Here is a 14,072-nt window from a genome sequence, read left to right as displayed (position 1 = left end):
AAAATAAATCAAAACATACATTTAAACAATAACAAAAGACAAAAACAAAAAAAAAGACAGAGAGACTGCCGGTGAGCCGCAGCTGCAGAACGCAGCCACGCCCCCATTTAGGGGGCCCCATTGCGCAATTAAGTTGTTTCCTTACATCTGCAAAGGGTGGTGGGTGTATGGAACAAGCTGCCAAAGGAGATAGTTGAGGCAGGTATAATAAAAGACATCTATATACTAAAAACTCTCGTTTGTTTGTTTGTTTGTGCCCACCTTACTCACCGTCGTCCCTTCGGTGCTAATGGAAGAAATTTCATTGAAATTGGTGTTATATTTTTTAAGTTATTCACATTTTAAAGTTTAAATCTATCTACTAGGGAGGGAAGGAGGGAGGATAAGGGATGTTGAGGGGGATGGGGGGTAGGGGAGGGGGAGGAGAGGGTGCTGCACCAATGCAGAAGAGGTTTGGGCCCAATGGTTCCACTTGGTCTAGTATATAATAAAGATTGAGAGGAATATGGGCCACACGCAGCCATGTGGGACTAGCATAGATAATGCGTCTTGGTCTGCATGAGCAAGTTGGGCCAATCTGACTATTTCCAAGCTGCATGACTCTATGAGTCCTCTGTTCTTGATTTACTGTCATGCACACCAAGTAGAGCAAGATTTCTTCTCAGGTTTTCTGCAAATGCCTCCAGATCAGGTAATGAAAAATCATAAGATTGAGGTTGGAGGAGATGCAAGTGAACCTCTGCATTTCATGTTAGGTAGAGGTTCACTTGCACCTCCTCCAACCTCATCTACTGTATCCGTTGTTCAAGATATAGACTGTTATACATCGGCGAGACCAAACGCATAGTGGCCGATCATTTTGCGGAACACCTTCGCTCAGCCCGCCTGAACCTACCGGATCTCCCGGTTGCTGGACACGAATTTCCTTCCCATTCCTACATAGACCTTTCTGTCATAGGTCTCCTCCATTGTCAGAGTGAGGCCAAACACAAATTGGAAGAACAGCATCTCATATTTCGCTTGGGCAGCTTATAGCCCAGTGGTATGAATATTTGATTTCTCCCACCAGGTAGCCCTGGCATTCTCTCTCTTTCTACCCCCCCCCCCCCCCCCAAGTCACACTAGCTTCTTGTTTTTGCCCTACAAACAGCTAACAATGGCCTGTTTCTTTATTCATTGTTACTTTTTTGCATATCTTTCATTCTTTGTTCTTTATTTCTCCACATCACCGGCTATATCTCTCGTTTCCCTCATCCCTAACCAGTCTGAAGAAGGGTCTCGACCCAAAATGTCACCCATTCCTTCTCTCCAGAGATGCTGCCTGTCCCGCCGAGTTACTCCAGCTTTTTGGTCTATCCTGGCTTGGTTTAAACAGAATTATAAAACTAATTAAAATGAATGAAATCAACCCGTTATTGATAGCCAAGTTTTTGGCTACCTCGGCAGAATGGGTAGAATGGCCTTTGTCCATGTTTTGTTACTCTCCTTAGAGCCACTTCCTTTCAAACCATTTTTGTAGTATTGCCTTCAGTGTTCACTCTTAAATAACATGAATACTGCCCTGTGTAAAGTTCCGAGGTGTTCAATTAATTTGCAAAGGATGCTGTCTGAAAGTATGCCACATTTTCTTTTGAATTACCTCCATAAAATCTTCCACGTAAGCCAGATGACCATCGGAGCCTCAATTGAAATACCTCATATATAAGATGACATCTCCAAAACAATGACATTTCCACACTGGAGTCTGTTGCCTGGATTCAAGCTCTTTCGTCTCTGGAGCAAGTCTTGAATCCAACAATCAGAGAGAAAAGCTCTCCCAGATGAATGTTGGCTGATACTGCTGTCCATCTACTAATAATAAACACAACAACTCCTAGATAAGTTACATCTATTACAGTACCACACAGCGCTGAGGAAACAGGGCCAGATTTCAACAGTACAGTTGAAACGTGTACAGCTGTTATTTCTAAATATTTTAAACAGTGATCAGAAACAGAAGAGGGGTCTGAAGAAGGGTCTCGACCCGAAATGTCACCCATTCCTTCTCTCCCGAGATGCTGCCTGACCTGCTGAGTTACTCCAGCATTTTGTGAATAAATCGATCAGAAACAGAACACTGCCCACCCTCATAAGACCCTCATTTCAACTCTATCTTCTCACCAATCCTCCCCATCTCTGAATCTCCTTTTCTTCAGTGTTCTTTCCCGGCCCAATTCTCTAACCCCCCCATATAATACATAAAGGCATCCATATTGATCAATTCACATTACATAACACTGCGAAGGTATTTATTCACAAAATGCTGGAGTAACTCAGCAGGTTAGGCAGCATCTCAGGAGAGAAGGAATGGGTGACATTTCGGGTCGAGACCCTTCTTCAGACTAATTGTCTGAAGAAGGGCCTCGACCTGAAACGTCACACATTCCTTCTCTCCTGAGATGCTGCCTGACCTGCTGCGTTACTCCAGCATTTTGTGAATAAATACCTTCGATTTGTATCAGCATCTGCAGTTATTGTCTTACATAACACTGTAGTTTGTTAAATAATTTGTAGTTCATTACGAAAATCTTCTGTAAGTATCATCCATGTTGGTTGAATAAAGTAATACAGCTGGCAAAACACTAACTACTGAAAGAACTCGGTGGGTTATGCAGCATTTGTGGAGGGAATGGACAGGCAATGTTTCGGGTGGGAACCTTCCCTGGGACTAATTGTAGTAAAGGTGAATAATGCAAAGGTGAAAAGGTAAAAAGAGAGGTGGTGTTTAGTTTAAAGATACAACATGAAACAGGCCCTTCGGCCCACCAAGTCCATGCCCACCATCAATCATCATGGCTTTCAGACACACTAGTTTTACACACTCCCTACACAATTGGAGGCACAACCCCTGCGTCGGATCTTCTGTGCAATTTTTTAAATTGTAGTGTGATTCAAACGAGTGCAAATTATTTACGACAAGTAGACCCTGGCAAATCATCGACAATCCCAAACTCAACGAAGCATAAACCGCAGCCCTCAGTACAAGTCAGAACCAACATGTAGTAATTCGAATTTCACTTTAATTGGAACATGTGACGATTAACTGACAACCTTGAAACTTTGTTACTTAAGATAGGCACAAAAAGCTGGAGCAACTCAATGGGTCAGGCAGCATCTCTGGAGAAAAGGAATGTGTGAACAAGAAGTGGCGCGATCCGAAATGTCACCTACTCTTTTTCTCCAGAGATGTTGCCTGACCCTGAGTTACTCTAGTTACTGCCTGAGTTACTCCAGCACTTTGTGTCTTTCTTCGCTGTAAAACCAGCATCTGCAGTTCCTTTCCTACACACGTGTGCTACTTACGTTGGTGGACTGATTGCGACAAATGTCCTTTTCGTGGGAGCCGCGGGAAGAAGTGCCCTCAGGCTGAGAAACGGTCTACAACAGTGAAGCCGGCTGGGCTGAGAGAGGAGGCACTGGTTGGCGCGGCGGCGGTGGCTGATGAGCAGTGAGAGGAGCGGGGAACTCCCCCTGGATACACTCAACGTTCCACTCACTCGCAACATCGACACGGGGCGGAAGTGACATCGGCCCGCCCACCCCCTGATGGACAGCGTCACTGTCCAATCGCGCCTGGAGGGCGGCGGAAGCGAGCCAATGAGCGAGGGGGCGGTGCCGCGCGGTGACGTCAGGCGGGTGTCGGGAGTTCCCGGCAAAGAGCAGTGACGCAGGTGCTGGGATTATCGCGGGCGGCGCAAGGCTGGTATCTGCAGCCTTGCTGATAAAACATGCGGGAAGAGATGCCAAATGATGCAGGCACAACAGCGTGAGCCAACACGTACCCTGAAGATATCAACAGCTGGAGTTTTATCTGTGTGCCGGGTGAGCGGAATGTTTTCCGTGCCACTTTCATTTCACTGCACATTTTGTATATGGATGTGACAAATAAAGTTGACTTGACTTGATCCGTAAATTAAGCTCATCTTCCAACTTTTTCACCCAGAGAGTTGTGAACCTGTGGAATTCTCTGCCACAGAAGGCAGTGGAGGCCAATTCAATGTTTTCAAGAGAGAGTTTAGCTCTAAGGGTATGGGGGGGAAAGCAGGAATGGGGTATTGATTGTGGATGATCAGCCATGGTTTTATTGAATGGTGGTGCTGGTTTGAAGGGCTGAATGGCCTACTCCTGCACCTATTTTCTATGTTTCTATGTAAAAGGTGCAGTAATAGTTATCAATTCACAGTTTTAGTCTAATTTTTTCATGTGACCCGCAGAAAAAAAAGACTTTTAAGTACAAACAACAGAAAAAAGGAGGTTCTCCCATGGATTGGCTACAACCCTAATGTTCTTATAAGAACAGTACCAGTATCGAGTCGTGGATCACTGACGAGGAGCGGAGGTCACGTTGGTGACCAGGAGTCTGACTTAGGGGTGGATCCATGCTGGTTAGGTAACTAACCTAACACCCTTATCCAGGCGGGATGGCGGCAGCAAACGGAGCGGGAGGACAGGGTATCCGGAATACCCTGCGAGTGTCGGTGAAGGACCTCAGGGAGGGGAGTCCCTTCTCTCCTAGATGCTGCCTGACCTGCTGAGTTACTCCAGCATTTTGTGATACCTTCGATTTGTACCAGCATCTGCAGTTGTTTCCCTTCACTAATTTTGTTGTTAAACCCCTCTCCTTCAGATCATCTAGTGTCACCTTATTTCTCGTGTGAGAACGCTCTGCAAAATTGATCAACCCTTTGCTTTCACAGGTGATTCTCGACCCGCTATGTTCGTCCAACAGTTTTGTTGTTGTTGTTTTTAACCGTAACTCTTGGTGGAAGCAGCTTCCACCAGGAGGGGGGCTGGTGTTGGGGAGCTGCAGGACAGCGCCTTCCGCCGCGATGTAAACTCCGGGAAAGCATTCAGTCGGCCGCGCTGTAAACTCCGGGAAAACGCCCAGTTGAGGGCGGGGGAGGAGCGGAACTCGGGGAAAGCCGTCGGTCGGCCGTCGGCGCCGCGGATGGGCCGGTGAGGACCGGGTCAGGTGGGAGGAGCGGGGTGGGGGGAAGAGAAGGGGGGGGGGGAAGAGAAGGGGGGGGGGGGGAAGAGAAGGGGGGGGGGGGGGAAGAGAAGGGGGGGGGGGAAGAGAAGGGGGGGGAGGGATGAGAAGGGGGGGAATGAGAAAGGGGGGTATTGGTGGGGAGGGGTCGGGGTGGAGGGATCTATTGGGGGTGGGGTAGGGCAAGGCCTGGGGGGGATACGGGGTGGGGTATTGGGGGGGCGAGGAGAGTGGGGGTAGGGTTGGGGCGAGAAAGTGGGATTTGGGGGGGTTGGGGCTGGGGGGTGGCTTGGGGTCTGGGGGGCAGGTGGGTGGGGGTGGAGTAGGGCTGGGCCTGGGGGGTGGGGGTATTCGGGGTGGGTAGGGGTCTGGGGGGCAGGTGGGTCGGGGTGGAGTAGGGCTGGGCCTGGTGGGTGGGGGTATTCGGGGTGGGTAGGGGTCTGGGTGGATCGGGGTATTGGGTGGGGGGTGGGTAGGGGTCTGGGGGGGCAGGCAGTGTGGATCGGGGTGGGGGTATTGGGGGAGTAGCGCTGGGCCGGGCGGGGGGGGGCACGGAGAGGGGGTATTGGGGTCTGGGGGGCCAGGCATTGTGGATCGGGGTATTGGGTGGGGGTGGGTTCTGGGGGCCAGGGTGGATCGGGGCTGAAGCAGAGCTTGTGGGGGGGGGGGGGGGATTGGGGGTGGGTAGAGGTCTGGATGGATCGGGGTGGGGGGATTGGGGGTGGAGTAGGGCTGGGGGGGCACGTGGTGGGGGTATTGGGGGGCGAGGGGAGTTGGGGTAGGGTTGGGGGCGAGTGGTGAGAAAGGGGGATTTGGGGGGGAAGGGGGGTAGAGAGAGAGGTGATCTGGGTGAGAAATGGAGGGGAGTTTGAAACATCAACTAGTTCAGGCAGCATCCATGGAGAGAGAATCCGAACGGTCCAGCACTGATAGAGGCCCCATCAATAGACAATAGGTGCAGGAGTAGGCCATTTGGCCCTTTGCACCAGCACCGCCATTCAATGTGATCATGGCTGATCATTCACAATCAGTACCCCGTTCCTGCCTTCTCCCCATACCCCCTGACTCTGCTGTCATTAAGAGCTCTATCTAACTCTCTCTTGAAGAGCTCTATCTAACTCTCCCCATCATCCCCATGCCAACCCTCTGCTGATCCATTGTCAAGAGCTCGTCCAGATATATTGCAAAGTCTCTGCCTCAACCACACCCTCAACACACAGCCTCATTCCACTTAACACCCTGCATTGTCTGGTAAAAAAAATCTTCCTCAGATCTTTAATCCACACCAAAATCCTGTTCTCACTGGTGGGGGAGAAGCCTTTTGCAGTGTACCTAATCCCTGCCCCTCATCATTTTGTAAACTTCCACCGGGATCCAAGTCTGCCCCAAGGGAAACATCCAGTCTCTCCTCACAATAGGAACATTCAATCCCAGGTGACGGCCTGGAGGATCTCCTCTGCCCCCTTTCCAGTGCACTCATCACCATCCTATAGTGCGCCGCACGTAAACCTGCACACAATATTCCAACTGTGGTCCAACCAAAGATTGTACCATTACGTAGTCTTTCTATTCCCTACTTAATGAAAGCAAATACCCAAATTACATTTTAAACCCATTATCTACCTGTTGTCAGGGATTGTTGGGCGTGTATTTGAAGATGTTTCAGTTCCTTAGTACTTTCTCGGGTCCTACCATTCATCACATATATCCGAGCCTAAGGAGTCTTTCCAATGTGCATTAGCTCACCTAAGGATTAAATTCCACCTGCCGTTGCTCGGTCTTCCCAATTCATTAAGAGGCAAAGACTACTCTCCACATTATCAACAGCACAAACCGTTTTCACGTCATCTGAAAATTGAACATGGAAGTTGAAGTTGGGATGTTATGTTACAGTTGCACTAGATGTTGTTGAGGCCTCATTTGGAGTATTGGCTTCCTGCTATTGGAAGGATGCTGTTAAGCTGGAAAGAGTGCAGAGAAGATTTACGAGGATGTTACCAGGACTCGAGGGCCTGAGGTTTCTGGAAAGGTTCTGCAGGCTAGGAATTTAAAAGAGAGTTAGATGGAGTTCTAGTGGCTAGTGGAATCAAGGGATATGGGGAGAAGGCAGGCACAGGTTACTGATGATCAACCATGATCACAATGAATGGCGGTGCTGGCTCGATGGGCCAAATGGCCTCCTCCTGCACCTATTTTCTGTGTCTATGAATTTATTCCTTAGAGTGCAGGAGGCTGAAGGGTGATTTTATAGAGGTGTTTAAACTCATGAAGGGAAGATCTTTTCTCCCAGGATCAGGGAATCAAGAAGGGCACAGGTTGAAGGTGAGAGGGAAAGGATTTAAAGTACTTGAAGGGCAACTCGGAAGATGCTGGTTTATATGAAATGAGCTGTCAGAGGAGATAGTTGAGGTAGGTACTGTACGAGCATTTAAACTACATTTGCACAGGTACATGGAAAGAAAAGATTTAGAGGAACGTTGATCATCCACAGGCAAATGGGACTATTTTAATGGGGCATCTTTGTTGGCCAGGGTGAGTTGGGCAGAAAGGCCTATTTCCATGCTGCATGGTTGGGCCATGTTATTGATTCTCTATTTATCAGCAATGATTGTACAAAAGAAATTGATAACGGTTATATGGAGATATATTTTTGGTCATTACTTATTAATTAAATCTTGAGTTTGAGCCATCTTAAATCTTGAGTTTGAGCCATTATGTTATGGAAATACTTAAGAGTATGTAATTTGTTACTTAAGAGTCTGTGATTTGCAAATTATAACTACAGTACATTTGTGCAAGGACCTTTTCACTATTCCTAAAGCAGATTTTTGTTCCTTTTTTTGTCGTAGGAAGCTGCTGCTATGGCATTGAATTTGTTAAGATTCTTTGATTTCCTTTCATCTAAATTTCAAACCTGCAACATCTCACAAATCATGAAATGTAAATTGTACCCTTGCAAACGTTTCAACACAATTCTATACCCACAATATGGCCCGATTTTATCGACAGGATGTCTAAAGATATGCCATGAATGGGTCCCTCATAAAGGATACCACAGTGTGATCAGGGATCAGCCTGATTTCACTTCAGGGACAGTGTGCCTTCATGGAGATGCTGCAGCCAGTTTGGAGACGGGCAGCAAACGGGAACAGTTGTCCTATGAACAGAATTTTTTTAAATACTTGAACAATAGTAAAACAGCCAAACAGATCTTTAAACTGCTGAAATCCTCAAAGTCCATTACGGACACAATGGCTGCTTCTGCCTTGCTTAAAATATCGCAGGTTGAAAGGGATGAGAATGGCCTGGGAAAGTCTGCAATCCTACTGGAGAATGAGACAGTCAAGGCTTTGTGCTTCCAGTTTGAGCAGGAGTCTCAGAGGCTGAGCACCACGGCGCTGGTAACTGCACTGTGTGCCTGTGTCCAATTGTACGTTGACCCGCAGAGCACACTTATGATGAGATTGTTGTGCGAAAGTCGAGAGCGGCTTGGCAAAGGTCAGATGCTCATTAAGGACTTGTGTTTGCTGGGTGAGGCCCTGCTGAATTTGGAGGGCCCGGAATGTGGAACGTTGAAGGAAATAATGGAGCAAGTTCAAGGACAGACATTGGAGAACTGGACATCTGAAGAGCTGCCAATGGTTTATAACCTGCTGGGGGCTGGTGTGGCAAAAGGAGGAAAATACCAGGAGCTATTAAACAAAATGAATTCCCGTTCCCTTCATTTAACCCCCAGAATGAGCCATAAAGCCAAATGCCACATACTCAATGCAATGGTTGTTCTCAAGCAAACCCAAGCAATTCCTTTGGTAATTAATCTCTGCAAACATTCAGTACGACACGTTCCTCATTTCTCGGACCGGGAGCTCATAACAGTACTGGACGCTCTAATATGTTTTGGACTCGGCGACAGGTTTTTTATTGATGCCCTGGAGCGAAATATCCCCAAAAAAGTCTTTGTCATGCAGCCTGAAGCAATCAGTAAGACGATGCAATATTGCAACCAGCAGCGGATCCTTTCACCACCCATATTTGATGCAGTTGCTGAAAGTTTTGTTTACAATTCAGACAACTTTACAACTAAAGAAATTGCCTTACAAATAATATCATTTGGCAGGTTAAATTATGTGCCTCCAAATGTAGGTCAGCTATTTCGAAAGATTGAAAACCTATTAAGGGGACGATTTTCACAATTCCAGCCTCGAACTCTACTGAACTTACTTCACTCCTGTATATTAATAGGACGATTTCCTGTGAATTTTGTGTCCAAAATCTTTAGTCCCTACTTTCTGCAGCTGCTGGAAGGTGAGCCTACTTGTTTTATTACAACATTCTCTTACCTTGCTTACCATGAGGTTCAGGGGAACCAAAGTAATCTTTCATTCATTCTTGAATAAAAATAATTACCAAAGTAATTATTTTATCATGTTATTGTGAAATGGTAATTATTTCAGTTTAGAAAATGTAAAGTAATATTTTGATTATTAGATTATTGGAGTGTTTTGGAAGATTTGAAAGTTGATCGCAGCCCCGAGGTTTTATTTAGTCAATTCAGTTGCATAAGTGTATATTGGTGTCCGATCTAGTAGTAAGCAAATATTTATCATGCTATAGCTGATGGTGTGAATTTTGTTCGTCGTTGCATCCTTATGAATTTTGTAATGCAAGATACCCCTCACCCTGCCTGAACTATTTAGTAGTCCTGATGTGACAAAATCAATTTCCCCATATGTTTTGTTTGGTTTATTATTGTCACATATACCGAGGCACAGTGAAAAACCTTTGTTTGTGTGTTATCCAGCCAAAGTAAAGACTATACAAACTAAAATAACAAACTAAAACTAAAAATCAAACTAATATGTATCTGCAACTTGATTTGGAAAGGTATTAGTTTATTATTGTTACATGTTACTGGGCGGCACGGACTTGGTGGGCCGAAAAGGCCTGTTTCCGGCTGTATATATATGATATGATATGATATGTACCGAGATACAATATTGCAAAAGAGTCCAGCAACAGGAGTGCAAAATATAAAAGAGAGCAATTTTGAAAAGCTGAGAAATTTGAATAATGTTTCACTGTTTAAGGCTGCATTTAATTACTGGGCATTTCAGCAAGAGGCATATTTAAAACAATATCCCAGCTTAAGGTGAGAAAAAGAATATTAGGGGGAGTGGTGGACAATGAGTATCAACCAGGGAAGAGGCCTTACTGCACCTTGTATTGGAAAATGAGCCCAACCAGTGGATTGGAGTTTCAGTGCGAGAGCACTTTGGGAACGATGATCATAATTCTATCTGTTTTAAGATAGTTATCCATAAAGATGAGATTGGACTTCAGCGGAAAGTACTAACCTGTTGAAGGGCTAATTACAAAAAATATTGGACAGGAACTGGGGAAAGTAGATTGGGGATAAATGTTTTTGAGTAAAACCACATCTGACATGGGAGTCTTTTAAAGCCCAGCTGGTTAGAATTCAGGACCAGCATAGGTCAATAAAAGTAAAAGGTAAGGCTGATAAGTGTCGGGAATCTTGGATGACCAGAGACTCAAGTCTAAAGTAAAGTAAAGAGATGTTGTAAATTTAGTCAAAGCAATAAAAAAAATGCATATGTAAGCTGGGATGTAAATGCATTGGGAAGCTGAAATTGAGCAAAACCCTTGAGGAACCAGGAAAGAAGTTAAACAAGCAACCATAAGAGCTAAAATGTCTCGGGCATCCCATACCCTAGATAGGATTAAGAAAATTCCCAAGACATTTTACATATATTAAATACGTGAGGGTATCCAGCAAAAAGTCAGGTCTATGGAAGAACAAAGGGGGGAGTTTATGCCTAGAGCCAGAGGAAGTGAGCAAGGCACTAAATAAGTACTGTGCATTGGTATTGTCCAAGGGGAAAACACCGATGACAGTGACATCAGGGAGGGGATGTTGATATTAAGGAGGAGATATTGGGTCTTTTGAAGAACGTTAAGGTGGATATGTCTCCAGAGCCTGATGAGATCTATCCCAAGATATTGAAGGAAACAAGGGAGCGGATTGTTGGGGCTTCAGTTGAGATCTTTTTACCTTGTTTAAATGCAGCAAAGTCCCAGAAGACTGGAGAATAGGCAATGTTGTTCCTTCGTTTAAAAAGGCCAATAGGGACAAACCAGGAAATTATAGTCCAGTGAGCCTTGCATTAGTGGCGAAGAAATTATTGGAGAAGATTCTTAAGAACAGGAGTCACTAGTATTTGGAAAACTGGGTATTGAGCATAAGCAGCAGGGCTATGTGTACGAGGAGATGACGAAGGTGATTGATGAGATTAGGACAGTGGGTGTTGTTTACATGGACTTTAAAAAAGCATTTAACAAGATCCCTTGTGGTAGGCTGATCTAGAAGTTTAAGTCACATGTGATCCATGATGAGTTGTATATTGGATTCAAAATTGTCTTGATCAAAGAAGATGTAGGGCAACAGTAACAGGGGATGTTATTGTGATTCAAGGTCCATGATCATTGGTGTCCAATAAGGAGCATGCTGGGATCTCTGTCAGTGGGCTGAAGAGTTAGTTTGCAAACAACACAAAAATGAGTGGAATTGCAAAGAGTGAAGTAGGTTGTCAATGGATGCAATGGCAGTTAGAAATTTGGGCACAGATATGGCATATTGAGTTTTATCTGGACATGTGAGGTAAAGCAATTTGGGAAGAGAAATGCAAGAGGAAAGCACACAGTAAACAGGAGGATCGTGAGGAACAAAGATGTGATGAAGAATTGTGGATGCGAGTCCACAGTTCTCTGAAAGTAGCAACTTTTAGATGATTTATATCCTACTATATATGTAGACAGCCTGCCTTCCTCATGGTCCACGACCTGAGCAGTCTTGGTGTCTTCTGCAAACGTTCTAACCAACCCATCTACGTTTATGTCCAAGTCATTTATATATATATTTTTTTTAAATATATATATATATATATATATATATAACAAATGGCAGTGGTAGCGGCACAGTTCCCTGCGGAACTCCACTGGTCACAGACCTCCAACTTGAATATTGTCCTTCCTCCACAACCCTCTCTTCTATCAATAAGCCAGTTTTGAATCCATACAACCAAGTCTCTATTAATCCCATGGATCTTGAATACTGGATCAGCCTACCATGGGGGACTTTATCAAATGCCTTACTAAAATCGATGTACACAACATCCAAAGCCCTACCCTCATACAATACTTTTGCAATCTTCTCAAAAAGCTCAATCCAGCTAGTAAGACACCATCTATTCTGTACAAACCTATGCTGACTATCCCTAATTAGCCCATTCTTTTCCAAATGTTAGTAAATCCTATCCCGAAGAATCCTCTCCAATTGATTTCCTACCACTGGCATGAGAGTCACTGTCCTATAATTCCATGGATTCTCTCTACTTCCCTTCTTAAATAAAGGAACAACATTAACTACTCTACAGTCCTCTGGGATCTCAAGATGCCTGTGGCTGGACAAGATACAAATATTTTCGTTAAGGCTCCTGCAATCTCCTTTCTTGCCTCTCTCAATAACCTGGGATAAATCCCATCAGGTTCTGGAGATTTAACCACCTTAATGCTCTTCAAGAGCCCCAACACCTCCTCCTTAATATCCAACTGCACTTGCATACAAGTATTCTCCACACTGATCTCACTGTCATCCATGTCTTTCTCCTTGGTGAAAACAGATGCAAAGTGCTCATTTAGTACCTCACCTACTTTCCCACACACACATTTCCTTCTCGATCTTTGTGTGGTCCTACCTTCTCCCTGGTTACCTTCGTGTTTTTAATATAGGTTAAATAGCTTTGGGACTTTCTTTAATCTGACTCGCCAAAGCAATTTTACAGCCCTTTTTGGCCCCTCTGATTCCCCACTCAAGTTCTTTCTCCATTTTGCACAAAGTCCACATCAGATTCCATCCTCTTAAACTTTGCATGTGCTCCTTTTTTACAACTTTTTTGGTCGTCCAAGGTTCTCTTTGATATCCTTATCTCTCCTCCTCACTGGAACATTCCGGTTCTGAACTTCGATCAACTGGTCTTTAAACGACTCCCACATATCAGATGTGGTCTTGCCCAATAGAATTTGCTCCCAGTATACCCTTCCGAGCTCCTACGTAAAAGTTGTAGTTTGCCTTGCTCCAATTTGGCGCTTTCCCACAAGGTCCACCCCTCTTGAATACACTGCAGAACGTCTTCCCCGTCTGTTGCCTTGGCTTCTTTCCGTAATGTGTCTACATATCTGTTCCTCTATCTCCCACTCACTATTTGGGGGGGGGGGGGCTATAATACAATCCCATTAGAGGGCTTGCATCTTTCTTATTTCTAAGCCATACCCATATTGCCTCGGGGGACAAATCCTCCAGTATATCCTGAGTTCCGTCGTGACAGCCTACCTGATTAGTAGCGCAATACATCCACCTCTTTTGCCTTCCTCTCAATCATGTCTGAAACACCTAAACCCCTAAACATTGAGCTGCCAGTCATGTCCCTCTTGCGACACATTTCTCCAATGACCACACACCATGGTCCAAAGCACTGGTCCAAGCCCTAGGTTCATCTGCTTTCTCCACAGTCCTCCTTGGATTGAAGTGAACATACTTCAGCCCATCAGCATTACAATATTCCTCCATCTCTCCCATCCTCCCCTCCCTTTGAGTCGTGCTGATCAAAACTTCTACCTTCCCAACACTTCTTCCAATTTCTGACCTACTACTCAAGTTCCCACCATTGAAACTGATAATGAACTAAAGGTGCTCATTAGCTCGGGCAACATATGTGGATAGAGCAGTTAAGTTAATGTATCAGCTCGGTGACCTTTCATCAAAACCCACAGAATGCTGACTCAGCATTATTTCTTGGAGGTAACATATCCAGTCTGAATGGGGTGCTTTGAAATTTTCCAAGTGGAGGGATCTATAACCTTAAACTCTCCAGTGTTCTTGCATCCATTACAAATAGATGTTTCAAAAGTCTACAAATATAGCTTCTAAATCTCAATAAAATTCTGTAGTGCCTCAGAATTTGTAAATCAT

At 45.0% G+C, this 14,072-nt stretch overlaps 2 protein-coding genes across 8 annotated transcripts in view; one reads left to right on the top strand and one right to left on the bottom strand.

Annotated features, from left to right (window-relative positions):
- Positions 1 to 3,545, bottom strand: part of mtrr (5-methyltetrahydrofolate-homocysteine methyltransferase reductase) — a 59,408-nt gene extending 55,863 nt beyond the window's left edge. The window contains exon 1 of the mRNA XM_078429102.1: positions 3,343 to 3,545. Coding sequence (XP_078285228.1) covers positions 3,343 to 3,545 — 203 coding nt within the window. The remainder of the gene's footprint in view (positions 1 to 3,342) is intronic.
- Positions 3,546 to 3,671: 126 nt separating this feature from the next.
- The window catches only part of fastkd3 (FAST kinase domains 3), a 16,712-nt gene continuing 6,311 nt past the window's right edge, over positions 3,672 to 14,072 (top strand). For 2 of the 7 annotated variants that reach the window (XR_013548980.1, XM_078423075.1), the window contains exons 1-2: positions 3,672 to 3,861; positions 7,876 to 9,331. Coding sequence is in view for 6 of the 7 variants with exons in the window: in XM_078423075.1 (XP_078279201.1) it covers positions 3,787 to 3,861; positions 7,876 to 9,331 (1,531 nt within the window). In the remaining variant the exon portion in view is untranslated. Of the gene's footprint in view, positions 3,862 to 4,933; positions 5,012 to 5,878; positions 7,559 to 7,875; positions 9,332 to 14,072 lie in introns of those variants that run through there. The other 5 variants (XM_078423092.1, XM_078423115.1, XM_078423107.1 and 2 more) reach the window with 5 other exon arrangements.

This window comes from Rhinoraja longicauda, chromosome 2, assembly GCF_053455715.1.
Source record: "Rhinoraja longicauda isolate Sanriku21f chromosome 2, sRhiLon1.1, whole genome shotgun sequence".
Taxonomy (NCBI): Eukaryota; Metazoa; Chordata; class Chondrichthyes; order Rajiformes; family Arhynchobatidae; genus Rhinoraja; species Rhinoraja longicauda.
The sequence above is the reverse complement of the archived record's forward strand: the minus strand, read 5'-3'. Positions and strand labels throughout refer to the sequence as shown.